The sequence below is a fragment of the Typopeltis vanoorti genome, unplaced genomic scaffold (assembly GCF_054136105.1).
Source record: "Typopeltis vanoorti isolate ZY-2024b unplaced genomic scaffold, IOZ_Tvanoo_1.0 HiC_scaffold_71, whole genome shotgun sequence".
Classification (NCBI taxonomy): Eukaryota; Metazoa; Arthropoda; class Arachnida; order Uropygi; family Thelyphonidae; genus Typopeltis; species Typopeltis vanoorti.
Genome location: NW_028328177.1, coordinates 328652 through 352975, shown reverse-complemented (window position 1 = coordinate 352975; position 24324 = coordinate 328652). Strand labels below are relative to the sequence as shown.

The window sequence follows — 24324 nt, the reverse complement described above, 5'->3', positions numbered from 1 at the left end:
GACTCATCGAGAGAGAGACCCAACTGTCATACCTCTCCTTGAACCCATTAATAGACAAAACACTAAGAACTGACTCTAGCAACCCATTTCACTCATTCACAACTCTCCAAGCAAAAATCTGGTTCACGCACCCCTACTGACCACACCTTTATTCAACTTCCAGGGATGACCCATTGTTCTGGTCCAGCTAGCCTTTAAGAAACTTAAATGTTTCATTATGTCCCCAGTTTTTCTCCTATCAACCAACTTCTTCAATCCACACACTTTCAATCTTTCCTCATAGGAAACATTCCACAAGCCACTAAACTTTGTCACTCACCTTTGAATCCTCTCCACTGCTTCCTCATCTCTGAGAAACCCAGGAGACCAGACCTGAGCAGAGTAATCCAGATGTGGACGTATCAAGGCCTTATGAAGAATATTTTTAACTCTCTGCCTACCATCAACCTTAAATCTCTAGCTTCATCCATTTCCTGGAGTACAGTGCCATCAATGTGATACACAGCTTGTAATCTATTTATTCCACAATGCATAACGTTACATTTCTCAACATTAAACTAACACCCATTAATTTTGCCAATACTGAGAGACTATTTAAATTGTCCTACAAGCCCTCCTCATCACCTTGATTAACTATTACACTACCTACTTTCGAATCATCAGCAAAAAACTGAATATTTCCTTTCAAATTATTTCCTATATCATTTATGTTCAAATTAAACAGCAATGGTCCCAACACTGAACCCTGTGGCACACCACTAGTCACCTTGAATCTGCCCCTCGTATACCACTTTTTGATATCTGGCCAGCAGCCATCATCTTATCCACTTAACCAGTGTCATATTTTTATTTTATTTTTCTAATATCATGTTCTAATTTGCATAACAGTGTTCCATGTGGTATTCTGTCAAATGAGTTTATAAAATCCAGCAAAATCATCATGTAGCCATTTCCTTTATGCAACTCAGCTGTTACTGCATTATAAAAAGTTAGTAAATTACTAAGGCATGACCCTTCAAAAAGCCATATTGACCCTCATAGAGTATTATATTTTATCTACCCATGTTTGAATTCTCTTTTTTACTAATTTTTCTAGTACTTTTACCACCACGCCTGTAGTCTTAGAACCTCCCTTATGCAAAGGAATAATTTTGCGCTCTTTCCACTCCCTTGGAACTGTACCACAGATGAGACTTAAATAAAACAACTTAGTCAAAGACATTTCCATTGCACATTCTCGCAAAACCCTTGCTGATATCCAATCTAATTCCACAGCTGTATTTACATTTAGATTCTGCAATATCTTAAGAACCTCCAATTCATCCACCTCTGTTCTCACATTAGTGTCTGTCACATAGGTTAAAGCAGTAACTCAACTATTTTATCTGCTTCTGTCTCTTCATGACCATCATCCCTCATTAAGGTTAATCTTCCTGTTACTTGCCACATAACGAAATAAATCTTTGGAATTTCCTTTGGCCTGCTTGGTTAAATTCTTCTCATAATCTGATTTTGCCTTCCTTGCCTGAGCCTTGTGTTGTTCATTAGTTTGCTTGTCACCTTTATATTTATATACCCTCCACAGCATTTTCTTCTTCTGCAGCTCGTGATTAATGATATTATTCATCCATCTAACTCCTACCAGAACTAACCCTCCCTACTCTAGGTATACAATTTAATACTGCTTCCTCTAGATGACCCTTAACTATTTCCAGTGCCCTACTACCATCCCAACCCTGCACTATTTTATGCCAAGATAGAGATTTAAGCTTTTTCCTGAGCATGTCATAATCACCTCTTGCAGTTCGAAAAATAGCCCTTCTTGATAGAATATTCCTTATGTTATGCAATCTCCCACAAATCAAAACTGTATGGTCACTTTCACCAATTGGAGGCAATTTTGCCAACTTAGTTATGGATAGCTTTTCTGATCCTATGACCAGGTCCAATGCTCTCCCGCCTCTGGTCCCCTTCCATTACATGCTGCCTTAAGTAATTATGTTTTAGCAAGTGTATAAATTCGATTTCCTTTCTCCTGTGTGATCTTTCTTCCTTCCAGTCTATATCTCTATAGTCGAAGTCCCCATAATAATCCCTCGACCTACTCATCGTACTAATTTTGCAATGAATGTTGGGATCATCTGTGGAATTCCCTGGCCTCTAGCAACAACCAACTGTATATTTTGTCTTAATGGTTTTAATCTCACCAGATTGCTTCGAATGAACAGCCACCTCCTGCCTGTCTCTTATTCTTTTTAGTTGCAATTCATCTGTTCTCATCAGCAATATCCCGCATCCTATCTTCCCTGAAAATATTAAACCCTTCAAGTTCAATCCCTGTAACTACATTATCTGCTGTTAGCTAAGTCTCACTAATGCTTAACCTTTGGGGAGGTTGCACTAACCAATGCCAAAAATTCCTATCTCTTGTTCCTGATATTTCTGGCATTAGTATACAGAAACGGCAACATCCCTTTTGAATTGACTACCCTATTCAATATTTTTGCTTGACTGACTAGATTGCTCACTTGGTCATTCTCAGACTCACTCGCTTCAAGGGTGCCTTCACACGAACTCACTTGCTTCTACCTTGATTGCTTAAGTTTCTCTGAATTTGTACGCCGCATGCTCGGTGTACAAAGCTCTCTCGAAACACCAATGCTCTCTTCCTCAGTTCGCCTCCATCATAGCATGGTAGGAGACAATCTTCAGCTTCTCGCTCTTCAGTTTTGCCTCTTCTAACAACTCCTTTACATCCTCTCTCATAGAATACTTCTTGCCTCTCAAATCATTGGTACCAACCAAGACTAGCATTTCCTTCGAGTTACCGTTTTGTATCTGGATGGTGTGGCTAAAATGGTGAATGTTCTTGGGAAACACGATTTTGTCATACTTTTGATAAGTACTCCCCTGATTATTATATCTTCATACACAATTTTCTCCTTAACTTGTTTTTTCTTGTTTCTTCGGTCGATCTTTATTATTGTTTCAGATCATCTGCTCCTTTCTTTTTTCAGCCCTGCTTAACTTTTTCTGCTTCTGCAGTTTTTCAAGTTCACGCTTTGTTCTATGAAGGATAACATTTATGCGCACTATTTCTTTATTGATATTCATTTCATTCTCCTCTATTTCCCCGGCCGCACATTCGATATTATTAACATCATTTTCCGTCTTATCGTCAGTATTCGTTACGTTCTCGTCACCTAACAGACACTTCCTTTCAAAACACTTAATACATACTCTTTCTCTCCAGTTTCACTTTCTTTCACATATTCTTCAATTTTCTTGACGCATATATTTTGTATACACTGCACTGAATAATATCCCGTAAGTTCAAATCGCTGGACAACGTGGTCTATGCTGTCATCGTTCGCCGCGTTTTCCATGCCGCTAATATCGCAATAAATATCACAATAAATGTTATAAACATAGTAATACTCTAAAAACAGGAAAATCTACTCTAATATACTATAACACTCTAATTTTCCGATGAAAAATTATAACAAAATGGATAAAAATCTAATTTCACAAGAGCGCTAAATTACACGACCACCAGCAATATGAAACCGAAATCAAACCCTCAAAAAGTTTAAACTATTGTTTTTCATATTTAATGTAATTTTCTTGCATCTGAAAATGGCATGAACAATGTTTGCAGTAATTTCAGCAAAATTAAAGAACCTGAATATAATAATAATAATAAAAAACTTATTCATTGCACTGATTGGAAGAATAAATGACAGCAAATATTGCCACTATTAATACACATATTGCTAAACTTGATCTGATATTTCGAAATAGGTATGATTTATTTTATTTTCACACATAAAATTTCTCTAGTGAACAAACGAAAACAATAACATGTGAACATAACGTTTTTATCCTTGAAAAATCGTAAAGTGTCCGGGCAGTTAGCCAAGTGGCTATTGACTTCGCAACCATATGCCTGGAAAAGGAGTGTCCTGGGTTCAATTCCCTTCACCGACGTGAGGAGCTTAACGATTTTTCTCAGACATAGACAAGTTAGCAGGTCTTTGGTGTGGACTTCCGGGGTTTTCTCCTCTCCCCAGTTTATGTGGGGTTTTTCATCCAAGAAGGCAAACCGGCCTTGAGACCTCAATGCTTCTACAGACATAGGATATATTTAGGTGGACTTAGGATATATTTAGAAAGACTTAGGAGAGCTCCGACAGGCCACTAGGCCTAATACGTGATGATAGAAGAAGAATGTCGTAAAGTGGATCAAGTATGTAAAGTGCTTCTGAGATTATTGATCACACGTATAATCGGTCCAGTGTGATTATTGATCACACTGAACTTGTTTCCAAGAACCATTGTTCTAAGAAACCAGATGGCGATTGGTATATTTTCATCAGAAACATTTTTCCATATCTCAAGGCACTGGTTAGAGATTATAAGAATATAAAGATATAAGTATAATAGAGAGAATTCCATGAAGAGCGTCGGTTCTGATCAGAATCATATTACCACGTCCGGGGAAACCGACGCATTGAGAACTACAGTCCTTTTATTGTGGACTCGATAATAACAACAACATTAAAGAGTATGAGCTTATTGGACGTTTCTTAGGAACAAAGCACCAGCTAGACAGTACCATAGTATATTTTCATAGTAAACATTCACATATCTCAAGTAACTGGTTAGTATACCATTATATCTAGGGCATCGACTTTTCTCTGCAACATAGTACTGTTCTCAATTTAATTTTTGGTTTTATTGAAAGTAATAGTGGAATGGCATCTGATTCATCACCTAGCAAGAAGAAAAGAAAACGGATGATACTAAATATTCAAAATAAAATCGAAATTATAAAAAAAAAAGATCAACAGGGAATGCCTGCAGATATATTATTAAGAAAATATTATGTCTCAGTTTGTGAATTCCTAAAATTGGTCGCTCTACTGTTTAGTGTCCACAAATTCATAACGGAAACATAGCTCTGCTGTGTTGCTTCACCCCACAAGAGGTTATTATAAAACCCTATAGGGCATTTTGTACTGTGGGTAGTCTAAGGATTTTTTTCTATTTTTATCAATTTGATATATATTTGAATCTTTCATTTATTTTTGCACATTGCAGAAACTCTGCTCTAGAGACCAACCATGGAACTTTTTCAAACCACTTCAGGTCTCCAGTAAGCAGGGCGGTGGCCTCACGCCGGGCGATGAAATTGCAACACATTTATCTTCAATCTATACACATTCTAATTCCATTTACGAAGCACTCACTCTAAGTAATACAATAAAAAACAGTTCTTATTCAGCACAATCTTGTGCAACTTCTAGGAATTCCTCTAATTCTTGTCACTTTACCTAGTTTTATCATTTGAAAAATCTTCTATCTCCATTCAGTAAATAACTCTCAGCAGCTTAAGCGTTGCAACAAGATTCTTTGGATGCACAGAGTTACTTATTCCAACTACATTCAATATTGAGAAGCCAAAATCAGCATTTTTTTTTTCCACTAAATTGAATTTAGATTATTAGTGCTAAATCCAATTATGAAACATAGTCGTTTTAGGAAAGTAAGAGGTTTCACAAGTTTTCTTTGCTGTACGCAAACGTGGCTAATAGTAAGGAAACATTTATTATACAATTTCTTGGCTTGTGATATTTTTTATTTCTTTTAAAAAGGTCCGCAATTCTAACTCTCATTTTTCCTCCTCGCCCAACGTATGATGGATCATATGGATTAGTGTGAACTTTCCGGAGCATTCCGCTATCATTTCAATTCCCCGAAAAAATGGCACTTCTGTTTTCCTATAATGATTGCTGAAAATAACTTGCTGGGTTTTCCTGATTAATTTAGTGCATCCATTGGCATGCTTTTAAGCAGAGCACATTAAAATCACCAATTTTTGACGTGTCATTTTTTCCATCAGTTGCTATGTATAAAGAGATTATAAAAAATAAAAACTTTAGAAAAATACTTAAGATACTTGGTTACTGGTACCCTTGGCAAATTCATAGGTATGTACCTTCTTTTAGTGTGACAATTTCCATGAAATGTCATGTCACTGGTGCTCTTTTCATACCGGAACAACCATAGCATTCCTACCTCTGCATATCGATATATCTCTTAGCCTTAATGGGAAAATGTTTCTATTATAACACTCAATGTTTCTCATGATAATGCATGTAATATAACACAAGCTAGCGATAAAGGGATGAACATCCTTTATCGCTAAGATGAATTTCAAATTGAAAGGAATTTGAAAGGAGATATCCACTTGTTTGCTGATGATGCAAAACTGGGAAGAGCGATAGTTAATTCAGATGATGTGGATATCTTGCAGGATGACTTAAATAGGCTGACGATTTAGACTAAACTAAATGTCTGCCCTTTTAATGTGGCCAAGTGTAAGGTGATGCACTTCGGAAGGATGAGATCAGATGCTGTTTACTATATTAATTGAACTGAACTGCAAGACGTTGACGAGGCAAGGGGCTTGGGAGTTATTGTGGACAGAAAACTTAAGTTTCGAGGTCATATTGCAAAGGTTGCCAAAACATCACATCAAGTTGCATGGTTGTTGAAGAACATACTGACAAACAGGGATAAGGAAGTGATTGTTCCACTTTATAAGGCATTAATAAGACCTCATTTGGACTGTTGTGCACAAACCTGGTAACCTGGATTTCTTGGTGTTGTGGAAATGGTGGAGAGGATTCAGAGGTGGGTTACGAAAATTGTTGCAGGCCTATGGGATTTCTCCTACGAGGATAGATTGAAGGTCTGTGGGCTTAAAAAACTAGTTGATAGACACAGGAGAGGAGATATGATAGAGGCATAAAAATTATTAAAAGGGTTTTGTAGGATTGATGCTGATAACCTTTTTAAGACCAGTGCAATAAGGGAGAGAACGAGAAGCCATCCCTGGAGATTGTGAAAGAGTGTGGTTAACAAGGGTGTTAAGACTAGATTTTTTGCTTGGAGGGAGTAAATGAGTGGACTGCATTGCCAGAGGTGGTTGTGAATGCTTCATCTGTGAATGAGTTTAAGGGGAAGTATGACAGGTATTGTGTGAATAATGGTTAGTATGTCAATGTTGGGTCTCCCACGATGAGTCTTTTGACTCCATGCAGGCACCTTATATAATAATAATCAGTACAGTAACGAGGGTATGAAACCTGGGTTGTACAAACCTAGTGCAACTAGGTTTGTGCCCCAAACCTAGTTGCACCCATGGAGGGCGCCTCTTTCGCCACGCCCTCGTCTTGTTATGGTACTGATAATAATAATAATAACATTGATTTGTTTGCAAAGTAACTTTCATTTGTAGTTACTTGGCTGAACAGGTATGCACGTACACTGTGTATCAATAGCATTATTATTGCTAAACTAGCACTTCATTTGTAAAAAGAAATCGACAAAAAACACTACCTAAGTCAACATGATGAATACTTGCAGCAAAATAAATAACCAGTTAAAATGAAGTTTCGGTTTTCACTTTTGTAACAGGGTACTTTTATAAAAGGGGCATGCTCTCTCTCTCTCTATATATATATATATGTTAAAGATACCAAGCTATTTTAAACCTAGTTTTACTCCATTTCCCAAGTGAGCAAACAGACAAGTAAGTCAAGTTTGCGCCTGCAAGTATTGCAAGTCTAGGTGACCCCACACGTAGTGCAAGTCAAGGCAACTCGTGGTAAAGGTGGATAAGCTCTGATCACTATTCTTAATATTTATCCTTAATGCAAAGCACATCTCCTCCATTATATTTACCCTTAATGCAAAGCACATCTCCTGGAGTAGATCTCCTCCAGGAGATGTGCTATGCATTAAGGGTAAATATTAAGAATAGTGATCAGAGCTTATCCACCTTTACCACGAGTTGCCTTGACTTGCACTATGTGTGGGGTCACCTAGACTTGCAATACTTGCAGGCGCAAACTTGACTTACTTGTCTGTTTGCTCACTTGGGAAATGGAGTAAAACTAAGTTTAAAATATCTTGGTATCTTATTTCAAGATATATATATATATATATATCAGTGGCGTCACGTGATCATTTCAGTTGGGTGTGCTGTCATGTTTTTTTTTGGGGGGGGGGATTAGAGACAAAAAATTACATCAATAAACGTCTTTTTAGCATTTTTATGTAATTATTTGTCAATGTAAACTATAAATACATTATTTTCATTTTGCATCGATTTTAATGATCTTGAATTCTTGGGGAAAAAAAGGGTATTCAGAATTATTAATAGATTTTACTACAATTTCATATATTAAAAATTTAACTGGCATATTTCGTTAAAAATCAACTAATTAATTATTCCTAAATTAAATTATTTCAGTTTAAAAGCAAAAAAAATCAGAATACTAACAAGTAAAATAATATTAAATTACATACACTTACCTTTTAAAAATTTAATTTTTTGTTCAAATTTGTTTCACTATAAATTTACAATTCACACTTCACTCTAACTTACTACAGAGAGGGTAAACTAACTGGTCACTGTTCACAAATCAGAAAAAGATGTATCAAAAACAGGTACACGTGTTTTATTGCAGTAAAAAAACACGTGTTCCATGGTTACCCTGCAACAGGCCAAACCATAATAAAATTTTAAGACAGACAAAGTGTTTCCAGGGTCGAGGGTGTAAGATTACATATCTTAATCAATTTTACGATTATAATTTGTGGAATTTTTTAATCGATCCCAGGGTGAAGTGCCCCCCCCCCCACCCTGCAGACGCCCATGACTGTGGGATTGCATTTTATTGATGTATGAAAGTTTTTGAGAGGGCATAGCGCATCAGCGCTCATCTTAATTGGTCTAATGCAATTAATTATTATTATTTCGGGCTACTCCAGGGAGTCCTTAGACTCATCGAGGAAGGCCCTAAATATCATGTCCACACAACTATACGACATTCTCGCAGTATCTATCATACCTTGCCTTGAACTCACTCACCGTCATAGCACCCACAACAGACTCTGGCAGCTTATTCCATTTACCATTCTAAAAGTAAAACACCCAGCTCTAACACCCTGCTAGCCACACTCTTGCCCATCTTCCATAGGTGTCCCCTAGTTCTCCCGCCACCAGTCCTGATCTCAAAAATATCCTCTGAATTAATCCTATAGAATCCCTTTAGCAATTTGAATGTCAATCATATCTTCCCTTTTCTGCCTATCAACTAGTTTCTGCAACCCACATATCTTCAACCTGTTCTCATATGTTCATTCCATAGACCTGCTATCATCTTAGTCACTCGCCTCTGGATCCTCTCCACCTCCTCCCCATCAAGAAGGAACCGAGGTGACCAAATCTGGGCACAGTAGTCGAGATGAGGTCTTATCAAGGCTCTGGTACAGAGGTACAATAACTTGCTTGTCTCTGCTCGTCAAGGTATTTTTCAACAACCAAGTGAGTTGATGAGCTGATTTAGCTACTTTCGCAATGTACCCCCTAAACTTCATCTCCCTATCCACCAACGCTCCCAAGTCCCTGGCCTCATCAATCTCTTGGAGTACAGTTCCACCAATGTGGTATACTGTTGCTAATCGTTTCACCCCAAAATGCATAAACTTCATTTTGTCACATTAAATTGACATCCATTCTCCTTAGCCCAGAACTCTAATCTATCTAAGTCATCCTGCAAGACTTTGACATCTTCTGCATTCACTATCGCCCTACCCAAATTTGCATCATCAGCGAACAAATGAACTGTTCCACTTAGATCCTTCCCTATATCGTTAATGAACAGATTAAACAGCAGTGGTCCAAGAACAGAACCCTGCAGCACACCACTAGTTATTACAGGCCATCTTTTGGACTCTACTCCTGAATAAACTACTCTTTGATATCTCTCCATCAACCACCCACCTATCCATCTCACCAACCCTATATCCATTCCCATATGTTGTAGTTTACGGATTAGAATTCCATGTGGTATCCTGTCAAACGCCTTTGCCAGGTCCAGCAGTATCACTGTAAACTCATTTCCCTTATCCAGTTCAGCCGTCACCTTGTTATAAAACTTGAGCAAGTTACTGAGGCATAATCTACCCTTCGCAAAGCCATGCTGTCTCCTGTACAGTATCTCATTTTCATCAATCCATTCCTGTATTTTTCCCTTGACTACTTTCTCCAAGACCTTGACAACGACTCCTGATATGCTGATCGGTCGGTAATTTGCAACCATAGTCTTGGATCCTCCTTTATGCAGTGAAACTATTTTCCCCTCTTTCCATACCTTCGGGACTAAACCAGACCCAAGACTCAGATCAAACAACATGGTCAAGGGCGCTGATAATTCCTTAATAAATTAATGGTTCCTTCATTTTTCGATGTCACCACCTGGATGATATACTTTTGCAAAGTGCGCGCTCAGTAACTCCACTATATCGACTAATTCAGTGACCTCCTTACCATCGTCATTCCTTAAAATCATTTTGCCATGTACAGGTTTTTTCTTGCTTGCAGCATATTTAAAGAACTGTTTGGGATTCTCTTTTGCTTGCATAGCTAGTTTCCTTTCATAATCGGCTTTTGCTGTTTTTACCACACTCGTTACCCTTCTGGCCTGCACTTTATACCGTTCTGTGCCTGCAGGTCACCCCTTTCTTTCAATTCCCTCCACAGTTGTTTCTTTTTTTGCAGCTCAAGCTTAATGGTGTTATTTATCCATTTAACCCCTTACTTGTTTTACTATTTGGACCCTAGGTATACAATCAGCCATAACCTCCTGTAAATGTTCCTTGACCACTTCCCATGCTCTATCGACATCCAGCCCTTGCAGTTGTACATGCTTTGGCACTGATGCAAGCAATCTCCTAAGCTTGTCATACTTGCCAGCATGGTAATTCCACATATACCCTGTCTTAATCAAAAATTCCACACCTTTAGCCACCTCCCAGGTCAGGTGGCAACATGGTCATATTCATTACGGTCAAATTGTGAGATGCTATTACCAGGTCAAGCACTCTCACACCCCTAGTGTTTTCAATTACATGCTGTCTCAGATAGTTATCCCTTAATAATTGAATAAAATCCATTTCCTTCCTCACATGTGTCCTCTTCTCCTTCCAATCAATGTTACCATAGTTGAAGTCCCCCATAATAATTACCCTCCTTCCACTCATTTGATCAATTTGTTTATGCATACTATCTCCACCATCTATTCCATCACCTGGTCTATAGCAGCATCCAACTGTATATTTTATTCTGCCAGTCTCAATCTCACACCAAATAGCCTCAAATGAGCTCCTTTCACTATCCTGCAATACCACTTCAATTCTCCTTGGCTGCAGTTCATCAGCCATCATCAATAACACCCCTCCCCCCATTTTATTCTCTCTGTCCCTCCTAAACACACTATAACCTACACATTCTATCCCACTAACTATATCATCTACAGTCAGCCATGTTTCACTAATGCCAATAACCTGTGGCCAGGAAGAGCCAATCAAGGCCAAAAATTCTTCCTTCTTGTTCCTAATACTCCTGGCATTAGTATACATGAAATGCAGTGATCCCTTTGTCCCACCCCTATCTTGATGCGTTATTCCAAATGTCCCATTCCCATTTTTTGTCCTTAGTGCTGGCTCGGTTACATTATATACATTTTTACACTCAACTGTCTCACTGATGTCTGCATATCCACTCCCCCCCCCCCTTGGTAGTTCTAGTTTCCCTGGTTCTGCATCCATTTTCACTTCATTCAGCAACACTTTTTCCAGTCTCCGCACACCAAGTCCATTCAAATGCAGGCCATCCATCTTGTATAAGTTCTTTCGCCCATCAAACTCATTCCACACGTCCACGAACTTTGAATATTCTGCGTAGAGTGGGGGGACAATCTGTTTTATGATTGATTAGAAAACAACAATGCAGGAGAATGATATATTTGGTTGGTATATATGAAATACTCATTGATGAAAATATGTGAACCATCATTTACAAGAGATGGAATAGTAAGCAATAAGTGCTAGTAGAAACACTTTCATGAATTTTTTATTTATTTATTCATACGGAGTTTCCTCCCTTTTCTCCCCTGTCCCTATTGGGGTGAGTTGAGCCCCCTCGTGGGGGGTTAAGCATTTATGGCTGTAGATCCGTGTGCGTTCACTGGTCCTCTTTTCCTGATTGCGGGATGAAAAACCCCAGATAAACTGGCGGAAAAACCCGGCTGTCCACGCCCAAGACCAGCTAACTTGGTTATGGCTAAGGAAGATCCTTAAGCTCCTCACGTCGGCGACGGGAATCGAGCTCAGGACACTCCTTCTCCAGGCATACGTTACGAAGGGCAAATCAACTAGGCTAACCACGCGGACACTTTCATTAATGGTAAAGAATAATTAATAATTATCATTTGTGATATGTGTGTCCTATAAGTTGCTGGATAGAGCGAATAGCACGTTCCTATAAATTCTAAACATGAATAAGTGAATTTATGATGGCATAATTTAAAAAAAAAACTTATGAAAGAGAGAGTATTGCAGGATTAAATATGGTTCAATGGAGCAGCAAATCATCTCGTAAAATATAACAAAACATAACAGCTAAATAAATACCTAACGTCCCTTTCAACTTTTTAGTTCCAGAAAATATGTGTAACAGCTGTATTATAACAACTGTTTATAATACAGCCATGTGGCCAATCAACGCAGAAGCAGCTATGCTAAAAGTTAGTAGCCAAAGGAATGGCAGGCACCCAGGTGCGAACATGACGTGTTAATATCATTTTAAATATGGAAAGCATAAAGGTCAAGTGAACAATAGCTAAGTTTCACGAGCGCCGTTTTTGTGAAAAACACAAAGGGTTTACGCTTCGTAGTGAGGTTAAATTATTATACATTTATCATAAATTATCATACAACGGATACGGATAATTTGAGTTTTGATATGATTTTTAAATACAACCATATAACACACTCAGAAATCGAAAAATAGTCACTTCGAAAATTATTTTTCCGGAAAAATTCAAAGAAAGGCTGAAATAACTCGTTTTACTTATTTATACACAAGTTCCAATCTCCTGTTTTTTCCTTAGGAATTGTGTTAGCTTCGCTTCATTTTATGATGAAGGAAAAACCTTCATTATAAAATGAAGATTTATCCTTCAGTTCCATCATCAATGTCTTTTCAATAGCGATTAAACTTAGCCGCACAGCCTTATCTGTGTTTGTGTTCCTCCATTAACACACATGTATGTATTCTCTTCAAAGCCTAAAAGCACTGCTCAACTGTAGCAGTACAGCTTGTAATGTGCATGGCAAGTTCTGCTAATTATAACTCTCACTGATTGCAATTTGTAGTTGATTTTCTGGCATGAATTTTAATAGGTGATGTATTGGTTTCCTGGTAAATTCATTAGAAGAAATGAGTACTTTCAGTTCATTTTTCAAGCAAATGTAATCATAAACCTGGCCATAGATATCCTTTTCTAGAATACTATTTGGAAATGTCTTTCACATACTGACCATGTCGTTCACTACAAAGGAGTTGAAAAAAAATTCATGTTTCGAAAGCAAAGAATATCTTTATTCCATCTCCAGGCACACGGAGTCAACAATCCCCTAGCATAATCGTAAGCACACACTCCTTCTCTTCAAGCCCTTTTCATCTCATAGGTCTGACTCATGAACTATGCTTCTCCTTTGATGCAGAAACCCAAATATCATTAAATCAATGCTCCCTGTCATTCTTGAACTGCTTCATAGTGTCACGCACTTTTTACAACAGTACAATATATCACAGGGTGAAGTTTTTAGTATATTATTCAAGAAGCCATCAGTATATCCAAATAGAACAGAAAAAATTCTAGCAACAAAACTGTTTGAAAATCTTGCAAGAAATGAAAAAAAAAAAAAAAAAGAGCTTTGATGACAACATCCACGTCCCTTTCCCAAGAATTCTCTGCTCTGTGTTAAAAAGTCAACGAGTTAACTTCTGTGACTTTTTACTGTGCTTGTTAAACGGGAAGACAAGTTCCATTTGGTTGGTGCGAAGGAGTGTAATTTTTAGCAACAAAATCTTGCAAAGCATTTGTACTTTTCGATGATTTATAAAAGATATGCTGCCAGTGCACTGATGGTTTGGAAAAACAATCTACATTTCGTGATATTCTAGAGGTTTTTCTTCAGAACTAAATTCAAAACTTGGGCATAGTAATGCGTAAATATTCCTAAAGGATACGCCTCGATAACTTTCCTCTGTAACCATTAATATGCCCATTCATTACAAAGGCACTATCAAAATTTAGCCGACTAACTTCTCCTTAATGTCATTTTCAACTCTGTTTACAACATGTATAAAAAGACCACTACACATTCTATCATGAATTTTGTCAATAAATCCGATGAACTTTTCATGTATTTTCCCATTACGGACAAAACGGATGAAGTTGGTTCAATGAGTTTCAAGATGAACTCTAAAAGTGTGTTGGTTAGCTGTGGCTCTTATTCTAATGATTTTAGACGAATGTGGAGAAGTGATAGTGGCCAAGCAGAGCACTTTCCATGAAAACATCTGTAGAAGAGGCACAAGGCAGAAACTGAACATCTATGAAGAGGTATTGAAGTGGATATGTGAGAGAGGGATCATTAGTTAGCAAAGTTAGCCAGATTGCCATCTTCTAGATAGAATCAAACAATTTTAGAGAGGAGTTTTGTGCACCATGCCAAATATGGGAGCAGACTTGTATACAGTTACCAGCTGTGGAGGTGTGAAGTAACGTATTCTGCGAAAAAGAACATTTTTTTTTTTTTTTTTTTTTTTTAAGTTTCAGAAGCTATAATCGAAATGTGTTTGTGCCAGGAAAAATCAGGTGTAGGTCAGTCCAAAAAGGGAAGTCTGATTGTGTTAGGATATCTCAGTATTATTGAAGGCATTGAAGAGGGGTGGGGTGAACTCTTTCTTGAGCGTGATCAGACAGTACTGAGTTTTGTTTGCACTGAAGTCTACAACATTGTCCTTGCCCCATTGGAATATAGCTAGGAGGTTCGAGTCACTCATCATGGTGGACCTTGTGGATTCTAATACTTGAGCACTACTAGGTTTGTCAAATGAAAAGGAGTGTACTGTCATCAGCAAAGCTATGGATAGGATTGGACATCTATAATCTCCTAGCGAGCCTGGCTGGCCGACTGGTTAGAGTAACTGCTCTCCAGCCAAAAGACTTCAGGTTCGAATCCTGCCGTTTGTGATTGTCTTCAGAAATACTAGTGGTGGTGGTCAGCGGTAGATTGCGTTGGTGTAATTGAGGTCAATGGGTGGATTGAGTGGTGGAGACAAAGTTGTAGAACAGGTGCCCTTCCTCGATGAGTCTTTGGACTCCCTGGAGATGTCTAATAATAATAATAATAATATCCCAATAGGCCAAAGACAGTCTTGTAGACTTCAATGTCATGTAGATCGTGAATGGTGGACTCCATGTTGCTGCTCACTGATTAGTTGGTAGGTCTCTAGGTCGATTCAAGAGTTTGTTATTGGATGACTTTTATCATCTTTCTTTGGGATGGACTCAATAGGGCCTGTTTCGTTGTTGTAGGGTAGATGCCAGCAGAATAGTATATATTGAAGAGGTGATACAGGATAGCTATTAGTTTTGAGGTACAAGCTTTTAACACAATAGGTGAGATACCGTCATGACCAGTCAAGTTATTAAGGATTTTTCAGATTTCTTTCTAGCAGAAGACTATTGGTGACATAGAGGGTGTCATTCTTGTTGGAGTCGAAGGAACTTTGCCCAGGTCAGCAGTGCAGGAATTGAATGAGAAGAGTGATGCCAGTAAGTCGGTCTTATCTGTACGTGAGCTAACTATAGTACCGTCTAGATGTGAGAGTGATGGAAACCTGGATGGGCAAAAGTTACACCCAATGGCCTTGGCAAGGGACCAGAAGAGCCGACTGCCAACCGGGTAGGAGATGAATTTGCAGCACTGGAACTTTTCAGAGTGTGATTTGGATTGATGATAATTCTTTTACAACTGTTGCAAGCTGCACTTTAGGCAGTGAGTAGCTGGAATTTGGATCTTGAGCCATTCATGGTATGCAGAGGTGTTTTCTTTTACTGCGTTGGTTCAGTTTTTTGAGAACCAAGAATTAGATGGTGGCTGATAATCTGGAGTGGAATAAGGATGAAATCTTTATTCCTGTGAGGATGATTTATGTTATTTGGCCTGAGTAGGTGTTTCGATCAGAACTAAAGCAGTAGTTAGACCATGAGGAGGCGTAACAGAGGTCCCATTTGGCATCCTTGTAGTGCCAAAGGACACAAGATTGAGAACTAGTGGGTAAAGGTTGTTCTTTGGCAAAAGGGACTTGTATGAGGCTGTGATCTGAGTTGCCAAGAGGAGAACACATCCACTGCATACTTGGAAGAGGAGCTTGTTAGGAAGAGGTCAAGTGTGTTGGAGAATTGGAAGAGAGTTGTCAGGTATTTTAGTAGGAATCTGTGTTAGGTCATTGCTAATTGCAAACACCTCAGAACCCCTGCTTGCTTGATCGGTGAAACCAGAAAAGGGAAGCCAATATTAGTTGTGGACGTTGAGTTCTCCAAATATGACAACTCATTATTGGGGGTATTTTTACTAGAAAGTTGAGCTTGAGAGAGAGAGAAAGAGCTGAAGAGGTCAAAGTGGTTAACAGAGTTTGGAGAGCTGTGGAGAGAACATGTGAAAAAGGCATTTTGATTGGTAGGGAAATTTTGAGTCAAAGCAGATCAAACAGTGGGATTTGAGGTTTTGGATTTTGAGCATTCCATGTGAGGCTTTAATCAGGCCTCATATGGATTGCTGTGCACAGATTCAGTCTCCTACTTTCATGTGATGAAAACTAGGAAACCTCCTACTGCCTCCTATCACAAGATTAACCACGTCACAAAGTGCTAACTGTAAATCCCCATTCTATTTCTTTCACAGCATTCTTCATCATTTACTGATCTCCCATATTCATTATTTCTTTTACCGACTTTTGCATTCATATAACCCATACCCTTCTGTAATTTATCATAAAAGATCTTCTTTTCTTCAGTGTCCATTTGATTTGATCTGTTGGCGCATAGATCTGTGTGATGATTAATTTAATATATTGTGAATGTAACTAGCTATTATTATTCAGTCACTTATATGCTGATCAAATAATGACTTGTCCCTTCATTCAATATAAGTGTGATTATCCTTTCATGTTTTCCATCAAATTCTAAATAAGGTATTTGATGTCCATCTACAGTTCTCACTCATCCAGAATCTGTTCATCTTAGGTCGCTTATTCCTAAAATATCTATTCTGATCTCTCTTCTTGTGTCTTTCCAGTTCAAAACACAGGTCTAACATTCCAAGTTACAATTACTGATTTTTGTTTTAGTCAAGAGTGATAATCTCATCTATTTCACTAATTTAATAGCAATCACCTTAGATCCTGCAGGTTATCACACCCAATATACACCTACTATAATGGCTTATTCGGACTCAGCTGCGAGTCCAGGTAACACGTTATAATAGGTGTTTCCATAAAATTTCCATTATCAGGAAATTTTTACAGGCAAGGGTGATTAGCTCTTCATCCAGTCCTCCCCCTTTATATGGTTCAATTGCATGGAGTATATCCTAAGAAAGTCAATCTTAACATTGTATGATATGCAAGGTTATGCATATGTTATTTGGTGGGCCTGTTCATTTTTGCGAAGAAGGAATCCATCGCAATCCATGTAAAATTAGCTAATTCAGCGTCAGATAAAAAATCTTTTTGAAATTCTTTACCCTCTCTGGAATGTAAAACATTTTCATCTAGCATCACCATCATCATTGCTGATTATGCTATATAGGCACAGTAGTAACTTTTAATGTTTTGAAGAAACAAATTTCTGATTTCCCTTCATTCCGATATACACGTATGTCCTAATAATGCCCTAAGAAGGTTTATCATTATTATTTAAAATTTCAATATATAAAGAGTAGAAATGTTCTGAAACTATCTTTGTATATATTATTATCTTATGTATTTTTTTAAACAGAGTTTTACAATGCTGTTACATTGACAAATCTGACTGATTGTTATCATATATGCGGTGATCCATGTTTGTAAGTATATATTATTATTATTATTATTATTATTATTATTATTATTATTATTATTAAGAGAGACCTTCAGGGAGTCAGAGACTCATCGAGAGAGGCCAAATATTACACACACCAGTTATCATACTTTTTCTTCAATTCATTCACACTACTTGCACTCACAACATCCAATGGCAATCCATTCCAATCACACACCAATCTATGAGAGAAAAATCTAGCCCTCACACCCTTCTTGGCGGCTTTCATTCTCAGCTTCCAAGGATGCCGTTTCGTTCTTTCCCCACCCTCCATAAATTGAAAAATTCCATCATTTGAAATCCTGTATGACCCTTTTAGAAGTTTGTAAGTCTCAATCATATCACCCCTCTTTCTCCTGTTTGCTAGTGTCTGCAGTCTACAAATTCTCAATCAGTCTTCATAATCAGTATTCCACAATCCTGATATCATTTCTAACAATCTCCTTTATACTTTCTCCAGTATATCAGAATCAAAACGGAAACATCATTAATGTACAGATTGAATAAAAGTGGACCAAGCACTGATCCTTGTGGTACTCTGCTTGTTACCTTAAACTTTGCAGACTCAGATCCCCCGTGTACTACTTTTTGATATCTGTCAGTCAGCCATTCTCTTATCCTTGCTAATATTGTATAACCCAAACCCATTTTCTCCAATTTATGCATTGGAGAAATATCCATTCCCCTTGTCTAGTTCAATGGTAACATTGTTATAGAATGTGAGCAAGTTGCTAAAACACGACCTTCCCTTAATAAACCCATGTTGTTCATTGCAAAGTAGATATTCACTGTCAACCCATTTCTGAATGCGGGCCCTAACCAATTTTTCCAAAATCTTCACCACCACTCCTGAGTTATTAATTGGTCGATAGTTGGATACATCGGTTTTGCACCACCCTTGTTCAATGAAATTACCATACATTCCTTCTGTTCCTGCGGAATCTTCCCTGTTCTGAGACTCATATTAAACATCCTGGTCAAAGGAATGGCCAGTTCAGCTGAACACTCTTTTAGCACACGTCCTGATATCCCATCAGTCCCTATTGCTGAATTCTTATTCAGTTTATGCAACAGCTCTAATACCTCAGCCTCACACACCTACATTTCTTCATCTAGTGAAGAGGTAACAGTGAGCTCAATGTTGCGTTGACCTGGTTGATAGCTTTTAATAAAATGAGCACTCATTAACTGAACGACCTCTTCTGCATCTGTAACCCTCATGCCATCTGGATTTAGAAGAGTTATTCTTTCTTTTACTTGCAGCATATCGATAGAATTCTTTTGGGTTGTGTTTAGCACGCAGAGCCAGTTTCTTTTCATAATCAGACTTTGCTTTTCGTACAACAGTTGTGACTATTCTAGCCTGCTGCTTATAACGTTCGTAACGGACGTCATCCTTATGCAAACGGTATTCCTTCCACAACGTCCTTTTCTTACGAATCTCTTGCTTAATAAGATTACACATCCATTTGACTCCTACCCTATTTATTCTTTGAACTCTCAGGACACATTCTGATATCGCATCGTTTAAGTATTGCTTAAATGCTTCCCATGCTCTGTCAATATTCTTTCCATCCAGCAACTATCCCATTCCACCGAACTCAGTATACTCCTCAGTTGGTCATAATTTCCTGCTTTGTAGTTCAGCATGTAACCTTTTCTGAATGGAACATTCATAAACCTAGTCACTTCCGAAGTGAGTACCACATGGTCACTTTCGCCAACTGGAGGCAGAATAGTTATGTTTTTTAACTGAAACGCCTTCTGACACTATAATCAAATATAACACTCTTTGACCTCGAGTTCCTTCTGTCATATGCTTCTTGAGGAAGTTGTCCTGCAGCAGCTCAATAAATGCATTTTCATTCTTCTCACGAGATTCTCCTGCTACCCAATCGATATTTGGATAATTAAAGTCTCGCATTATGATTACTATTTTCACGCTCATTCTTTCTATTTGGTGATGCATTTCTTCATCACCAGCAACCGAATCACCAGGTCTGTAATAAGATCCAAAGAAAATCCTAGGGAATTTTTTAGCTATGTGGCCAGTAGGAGGAGAAATGATTGTGGAAGAATGATATTGTGGGATAAAAATGGGAATAGAGTGACTGATGCAGGGACATAGCGGAATTGTTGAATGACCACTTTATTGGAGTATTTCATCCTGGAGGAGTCAGTTTTAATGCTAGAGGGATAGGGCAGGTTCAAGGTTTAGAGATACAGGAGGAGAGTGTGTTTCAGATACTGAGAACACTGGATGTCAATAAAGCTTTGGGACTGGGTGGTATTTCGCCACGAGTTTTGAGAGAATGTGCTAAGGAACTTACAGTGCATTTAACCTGGCTTTTCAATGAAAGTCTGGCTTCGGCAAAGGTGCCCAGGGAATAGAAGGAAGGTAAGATAGTGACATTGCATAAGGGTGGTAACAGACTGGAAGTGTCTAATTATAGACCAGTCTGTGTGTCATCAGTAGTTGTTAAGATCTTGGAGAAAGTAGTGAGGGCCCGTATACAGCACTGGGAACATGAGGGTAATGTTATCTGTGAGAGTCAACATGGGTCTGTGAAAGGGCGCTCTTGTTTTAGCAATATGCTAGCCTTTTATAATAAAGTTACAAGAACATTAGAAAGGCATATATTGCAATTTTCTGAGACTTAGCAAAGGCATTTGACAGGGTGCCACATGATAAGCTGATATTTAAGTTGCAACACATGGGTCTGGATGTCAGATTGGTCAACTGGATTCAGGATTGGCTGTCTGATAGGTATCAGAGAGTTGTGTATGGTGGAGCAGTTTCAAGGAGACAGAAGGTTACAAGTGGGGTTTCACAGGGCTCAGTACTAGGACCTATATTGTTTAACATTTATATCAATGACATTGCAAGGATATTCAGTTGTTTGCAGATGTTGCGAAGCTGGGAAGGATTATTAGTAATAGTGCAGATGTGATATCACTGCAAGAGGATTTGTATAAGCTAGATAGATGGGCAAATTAATGGGGGTTTCGGTTTAATGCAGGTCTTGTGGTTTGGGAAACATCGATGGGATGCTGCATACTCTATGGGATTAGTTATACTGGAGGAAGTTGGGAAGACAAGAGATCTGGGGTTGATGATTGATAGAAACCTGAAGTTTAGGGGACATATTGCAAAGGTGGTGAAGGTAACACATAGGATTGCTGCAATTATGAGAAGGACACTGACCTGCAGAGATAAGAGGGTTATCATTCCGTTGTATAAGTCTCTGATCAGACCACACTTGGATTATTGTTCTCAGATTTGGTCCCCAGGATTTGAAGGGGATAAATTAACTGTGGAAAAGATACAAAGACATATGACAAAGATGGTCTCAGGACTGTACAAGGATAGCTATGAGAAGCGGCTGAGGGAATGTGGACTGCAGAGTTTGGCGGATAGAAGAAGGAGAGGTGATATGATTGAGACTTTTAAACTGTTGAGAGGTGGTTACAGGGTTGACACTGGGGAGTTCTTTCACTTGGTTGAACAGCGGGAAGGAGTGATAAAAAGAGGCCGTGAGATGTGTGTGAGTGTGCCCACTAATTCAAATGCAAAGATGTAATAAAATTCTTAAACGTGTTAAAATTAAGACATACAGAGTGAATGTTGTTATGGCAGTTTTTAGATATTATGGAATTTGGTTGAAGAGAATTAGTGTTTGAACTCAAAAATTCAGCTTGACTTTGTGTTTTGGTAAAGCAATCTTTTGTTAATACTGCACCAATCATATGCACCTTTTCATAGCTGCTTTACTTCTGTTGGCCTACCATTGCTGTCTATTTCAAGCTCTGCTTTCACTTCTCATTAGTCTTTTGTGAGGGGTTGTTCATTACATATCTAAAATCTTGTAAATTACTTGTAATTTTTACTTGGAATAATGGATAAGATGATGACACTATTTGGGTAAATGACTTTAACAATGCACACAAGGAAACCGCTCTTGAGACCTAAAGTAGCAATGATGAATAGGAGATTCTTGATAAATCATTCCCATTTTCACTTTTTTCCTGAAAACTTTAGTTTCCAAAAATCCACGCATATACAGGGTGTTCGGGATAAATTTGACAGTTTCGTAAGGAAAAAGAAAATCTTCTTTGTATCTATTAAATTTAATGAATTGACAAAAAAACATTACAGGCAGAGTTAATTACAATACTATCAACAAGATTTACTCAAAATAACCACCTTTAGCATCGATCACAGCTTCAATTCTGCTTCGGAACCTCGAACAAGCTGATGCTACAGTCTCCCTGGGAAGGGCCGCAAAAACTGTTTTAATTTTATCCATTAACTGGGCTTTTGTATTACTGGAAGTGCGATTGGTGTCTTTTTCAACTGCGCCCCATACAAAATAATCCATGGGGTTAAGGTCTGGGGAGTTTGGAGGCCAAACATTTGGACTGGTGAAGTCGTAGAAATTTTCAGACAACCATTTTTGACTTTTCCCAGAGGTGTGGCAAGGGGCCGAATCCTGCTGCCATACATACGGCCTACCATTGGCTACCCTTGTTATCCAGGGCTTGACTACAGTTAGCAACTCCACGAACAAAGCCCGAATTCCAATGCCAGGGTTCTTCAACACCTGTTCCTGCAGATTTGCGAGGAATTCTGCTGAACGAACGCAATCAGATCGTCTGCTAGGGATCTTTCTTCTTGCTACATCCTCGTAGTCACCATTGCAAGTCTCTAGTTCATGCCTGATTGATTTTACTGTATTCAGGGAGCATTGGGCAGCAGTCGTAATATCCTTATTTTGATGGCGGGCACGAATCATCATGATACAAGTTATTCTCTTCCATGATTCAGGTGGGTTCCAGCTATCCATCCTTTCTGACATCTTGTATATGAATGAAGAAGGGTCCAAACTTTTAAATGAAGAGAAGTGTGTGTTAATACATGTAACTTACGGAAAAATATAATTAATTATAAATATGTCAAATTTATCCCGAACACCCTGTATCTCGCACCACAATTTTTAAGCTTTAATTTTTGGGGAAAAGTGCGAGTTATATTCGAATAAATATGGTATCGATTTATACGTTTTCATACGACATTTATAGTTACAACATGGATGCAATGACCTGCTATAATATAATTGCAATAATAAAAATTTATATCACACTTTCAATGTTAGATCCGAACCTAATAAATCGCAAACTATACTTATGCTTTAATTGTTAATTTATAGCATGGTGCTGGTAGCTTGTTGAAGAAATTGAATTCTATTGGCTACCAGCTGTTCACATTACGCGCAGCATATGCTTTCATGTGAATCCAGGCTATGAATTTATAATTGCCTGCTACAGTCCATCAATGATCTTTGAAGCACATGTCAGTAGCACCAAACACGATTCAACGACAACCTAGCAGTGAGCGAAACCCTTTTTTTTTGTTATTTTTTATTTACAATAGTATCTTCAACTGATCTGAAGTTTTATGCATTTATATTCAAACATTTTTATAAAAATTGTTATATATTTAATAATATATTTATTCACCCAGGCAATATCGCTCTCTAAGACAACAAGAAAAAGAAAAATTGCTGATGAGGGGAGAAAATTTCAAGAAAAATAGAAATTGCGTTACTTCTGCATTGAAGTAATGCAACAAAGGACAAAACTGTGTGCATCATTTGTAACGAAACAATTAGTGTCGCCAAAGAATATAATATAAAATGTCACTACGATAAAATTCACAAAGAACAAATTCATGCTTTGAGGATAAACTGAGAGAAGAAAAATTAAAAAGTATGCAAAATTCACTTCAAAATCAACAACAAATATTTTCAAAATTATGAATGATAACGAATCAACAGTGAGAGCCAGTTATGAAATCAGCTACTTATTGCGAAACATTCCAAACCTTTTAGTGACGGTTCCTTGGTTTAGGAGTGTGATAAAAGCAGCTGAAAACGTATGTCCCAAAAATGTACAAGTATTTCGCGATATTTCTTTGTCCAGAAATATCGCGATCGAAAGAGTAACCGAAATGTCAGATAATCTGCGTGATCAGTTGCAAGAAATATCTGCAAACGTACAGTGCTTTTTTATTGCACTTGACGAAAGTTTCAATATCCAAAATGTGGCTCAAGTTGCTCTTTCTCTTTGCGCATGCAAACAATATGAATATTACTGAAGAGTTCTTGGAAATGATTGCCATCCATGGAACCACTACAGGGGAAGACATTTTTGATGCCGTGTGCAGCATTTTGGAAAAATATCAACTTCCTCTGAA

General features: G+C 38.0%; 1 protein-coding gene across 2 annotated transcripts in view; it reads left to right on the top strand.

Moving 5' to 3' along the window:
• LOC150092097 (uncharacterized) overlaps positions 1–24324 on the top strand; it is a 399637-nt gene that overhangs the window by 105741 nt on the left and 269572 nt on the right. For both annotated transcript variants that reach the window (XM_090415310.1, XM_090415311.1), the window contains exon 3: positions 17991–18057. In XM_090415310.1, coding sequence (XP_090271436.1) covers positions 17991–18057 — 67 coding nt within the window. The remainder of the gene's footprint in view (positions 1–17990; positions 18058–24324) is intronic.